We start from the raw sequence: 4,745 nt of genomic DNA, 5'->3' as shown, positions 1-4,745 counted from the left end.
TGTTTGGAAAATTGTTTAAGTTAACTGGGCGTTAAGAATGGGGAATCTCTTAATGTCTCGGTTACTTATTATTTTGTTTGGAAAATTGTTTAAGTTAACTGGGCGTTGAGAATGGGGAATCTCTTAATGTCTCGGTTACTTAATGTTCGTTTTTGAAAATCGTTTCAGTAAATGAGTATTAAGAATGGGGAATCTCTTAATGACTTATTTACTGAATGTTTTGTCTTGAAAATCGTTAAGTTAAATGAGAATTAAGAATGGGGAATCTCTTAATGTCTCGCTTTTTTATGTGTGTTTCGGTAAATCGTGCTGACCCGGGATAGGTGGCACCTTGGTAAACGGTACGGGCCCGTGATAGGCAGTACGTTTACGATTTACGTTTGGTAAGTCGTGCTGACCCGGGATGGGTGGCACCTCGGTAAACAGTACGGACCCGTGATAGGTAGTACGTTTACGACTTACGTTCCTGAGGGAATTGTGTTTGGTAAGTTGTGCTGACCCGGGATAGGTGGCACCTCGGTAAACAGTACGGACCCGTGATAGGTAGTACGTTTACGACTTACGTTCCTGCGGGAATTGCGTTTGTCCGTGAGAGACTGCGCAGGGGTTTGTCCGTGAGAGACTACGCCCTGGTTTAAGTTAGATGAGAATTAAGAATGGGGAATCTCTTAATGTCTCGTTTACTCGTGTATGTTTTGGTAAGTTGTGCTGACCCGGGATAGGTGGCACCTCGGTAAACGGTACGGACCCGTGATAGGTAGTACGTTTACGACTTACGTTCCTGAGGGAATTGTGTTTGTCCGCGAGAGACTACACCCTGTTGATTTGTGAACTGTTGGTTCATTTTGTTTGTGTAGTAATGTGTTATAAATGCTAAGTGTTATGTTTTGGAATTTGGTGATAACATGTTTGATTGCAATACCATTTCGAAATCCATGATGTCGTAGTAATTGTGTTATCAGTGTTAAGTGTTAAGAATTGGGATTATGCATGAATGTGATTGAGTTAGTTTATGAATTTTTGAAAGAATACACAGGTAAATCGATTTCCCAATCGATTGGATAGTAAACAGGGACTTGGCCAAATGGACAAAATCGATTAGCCAATCGATTTTGTAATCAGTTTTCGAAAATCATTTACGAAATCGATTGCCCAATCGATTGGGCCTAAGTCAGGGACTCATCCATATTCGACCAAATCGATTTGGAAATCGATTGGCCCTTAAGTCAGGGGCTCAGCTATCCTGTCAATCGATTGCCCAATCGATTGAATCAAGCCAGAGTTCAAAATTTCACTAAAAACCTTCAGGAAATCGATTTGGAAATCGATTGGTATTAAGTCAGGGGCTCAGTACTCACTCAATCGATTTCCCAATCGATTGATTTCAGCCCAGGATTCTGTTTCATCAAAATCCTTCACCCCAATCGATTGCCTAATCGATTGGCTCAGTGAAAATCCTCAGTTTTAGTTGTATGATTGTTTGCTCATGAAACTATCCATGTCTTGATTTGTTATGTTATAATTAGGGGATTGAGAACCTCATTTTACTTTTATTTTAACTGGCAAAGTATTGTATGAACTTTTCGCATATTGAAAATCCTACTAAGGTGCATGCTTAGTTGAAAAGTTATTTTAGCATTTAAAACGTAAATGTTATGTGTTAACTGTTATTTTCGGTTGGTGACCTTTACAATTATTGTGGAAATCTGGGCTTTGCCCTCAGATGAGAGTCAGGACGATCCTACCGATTCGTACCCTACGGACGGGAATGGAGATGAGAACGCTTGACTGCAGCTACGTTAGGAGAATCTCACGGGGCGCGTGGAGATCACTCCGGGTGTTTAGTTGTGTTGTAAAATGATCAGATTAGGTTGACATAGGGGGATCAGATGTCTTTCTGTTGTATTGCATTTATTTTAAAATGGAAGACTGTACCCATACTAATATTGTCAGCTTGACATGTTATTTTCGATGGGTTACATGTACCATTTGTTGTTGGGTAAATGGTTTGGATTTATAATTGGAGTAACTTTTCCGCTGCTTGTAAATTATAATGACTCAATTATTTATCCAAAGGCATTTCTTTATTTATTTCTCTGCTTTATTTTAAATTCTTTTGAAAAAAAAAAAATATACCCTCGCTTTGAAAAACGGGGTGTTACAGATTCCACAACGCTTTTTTTTTTGAAAAAGCGCTGTAAATGGATTAAAAAAAGCGCTGTAAAATGCACAACATTTTTTGGTGAAAGTGTTGATTTTTAAAAAATTGATGGCGTCTAAAAATTAAACTCGCAACATTTTTTTAATTATATGAAGGAAAAAAAAAACCACATTTGGAATTATTCTATTTATGCTTAATAGATTATTTGTGCTAAAAAGATTTTCCAATGAACATTTACATAAGGTTAATTAGATTTATTGTTCGATTCCATCAACTAATTAAATATCATCAAGAAATATAATTGCAGGGAATGCAAGCAAATATGGTACCATTAACCAAATTCGGTATTTGTTAAAAAAAAAAAACAAATTCAGTTGAAAATCTTAATTAATACCATTAAGAAATCTAATTGTAAGATTGGAATGAAAACATACCATTAACTGAAATCGGTTGAAAATCTCATTCAAAATCACTTTTAATTACATGTGTATATATACGTATAATAATAAAGCAGCGTGTCAGTAAAAAAAATAAAAGTTAAATTAAAGCAAGCAGAATGTTAATTATCAAAAGAAAATAAAATAAAGTAGCATGTCAGTCAAAATAATTATTACAATAAAGCAAAATATATAACTTTTAGTTTAATTTTTTTCTTTCAAAAGAATAATGACGAGTCAAAACTTTTTAGACCAAAATTTCTCTATTTCTTAAAAATGCGTATATCTATATTCTCAATCGTATGCATTTCAAGCAACACAAAACCTCACAAAGATTCTTATAAAAAACTATTCAAGAATACAACAGTTGAATCATATTTTCACATCGAACCTCTCCTAATAACAAAGATGGACACACAATCCTTTCTTATCCTTTTATTATTTTCCCTTTGTTTCATTGTTTTTCATTCCCATGCACAAAACAATGGTTTTAGTGTTGAACTTATACACCGCGATTCTTTAAAATCACCCTTCTACCAACTTGCACAAACCAAATATCAACTTGTGGTCAATGCCGCACGTCAGTCCATTAGTCATATTAATCATTTCTACAAAGATTCACTCACTAGTACTCCTGAATCGAATATAATTCCTGAAAAAGGTGCGTATCTCATGACTTATTCAGTTGGTACCCCACCATCGAGGGTGTATGGTATTGCTGATACTGGTAGTGAAATTATTTGGCTTCAATGCCAACATTGTTTACAATGTTTTAACCAGACAAACCCAATGTTTGATCCTTCAAAATCATCAAGTTACAAAATTATTCCTTGTGGATCTAATACATGTCGATCTAGGAGAGACACTTATTGTACTGAAAATGAATATTGTCAATATAATATTGAGTATGGCGATAAATCACATTCAAGAGGAGATCTTAGTGTTGAAACTCTTACAATATATTCCACCACTGGCCATTCATTTTCATTTCCTAACGTTGTGATAGGATGTGGAACTCAAAATACAGTATCATTTGAAGGTAAAAGTTATGGTATAGTCGGCCTTGGAGGTGGATCTGTGTCTCTTACAACACAATTGGGATCAACAATTGGTGGAAAGTTCTCGTATTGTTTGGTGCCATTGTTGGTTGAGTCAAGTGTGACAAGCAAACTCAATTTTAGAAAAACAGCCGTTGTATCAGGTCATGGTGTTGTGTCTACTCCTTTAACGAAAAAAAACCTACAAACTTTTTACTATTTGACATTGGAAGCATTTACTGTTGGAAACAAAAGGGTAAAATTTGGTGGGGATTCAATTGGTGGTAAGGAGGGTAACATCATAATTGATTTAGGTACTACATTGACTCTTTTACCAAGTGAGGATTATACTAATTTGGAATCAACTGTAGCAAAATTTGTTAAACTAGATCGTGTTAAAGATCCAAACAATCAATTTAGCCTTTGCTATAATGTCACATCAGAGGGATATGATTTTCCTATAATCACGGCAAATTTCAAAGGTGCAGATGTTAAGTTAAATTCTATCAATACCTTTATCCCAGTTGCTGATGGGATGGTTTGTTTCGCTTTTATATCATCTAATATTGGTTCTATCTTTGGAAACTTGGCTCAACAGAACTTGTTGGTTGGTTATGACCTTGTTAAAAATGTTGTATCGTTCAAGCAGACTGATTGTACCAAGTTGAATTGATTATACTAACTTAACTTTGTATTCAAAAGGCTTTCATTTAGCCTAACTGCCAATAATTATATCATCAGTTGCAATCTAAAGTGTAATATACAGTAGACTTGTCAAAATATTAATTGGTTAAATTGTTAAGAAGATTTGGATAGATTTCCCGTTACTTCCATCACATTTTTTGTTCAATTTATTGTATTATGTTTCATAGTTGTTAGATTTAAAGGGAAGTTGCTCCAAATTGTGTTAAATAAGGGAGTCAAATGCTTTACTTAATCCATTCATAGAAAGAACGACTATATGTATAAAAATTAAGTGGAGTAAAGCATTGTTGAAATCATTGGACAAATACATGAAAACAAATATATTTGTTTTTCCAAAACAAGAAAGTCTGTAGGAAATTGAATAATTAACGGTACAACTAAATATATAAATAAATAAATAAATAA

General features: G+C 34.4%; 1 protein-coding gene across 1 annotated transcript; it reads left to right on the top strand.

The window, feature by feature from the left end:
- Positions 1-2,928: 2,928 nt before the first annotated feature.
- LOC101511726 (aspartic proteinase CDR1-like) lies at positions 2,929-4,383 on the top strand. Its single transcript, XM_004510963.3, has one exon. It carries the CDS (start codon positions 3,007-3,009, stop codon positions 4,306-4,308), a length of 1,302 nt encoding a protein of 433 aa, XP_004511020.1. The 5' UTR covers positions 2,929-3,006; the 3' UTR covers positions 4,309-4,383.
- Positions 4,384-4,745: the final 362 nt, after the last annotated feature.

The sequence above is a fragment of the Cicer arietinum genome, chromosome 7, assembly GCF_000331145.2.
Source record: "Cicer arietinum cultivar CDC Frontier isolate Library 1 chromosome 7, Cicar.CDCFrontier_v2.0, whole genome shotgun sequence".
Classification (NCBI taxonomy): domain Eukaryota; kingdom Viridiplantae; phylum Streptophyta; class Magnoliopsida; order Fabales; family Fabaceae; genus Cicer; species Cicer arietinum.
The sequence above is the reverse complement of the archived record's forward strand: the minus strand, read 5'-3'. Positions and strand labels throughout refer to the sequence as shown.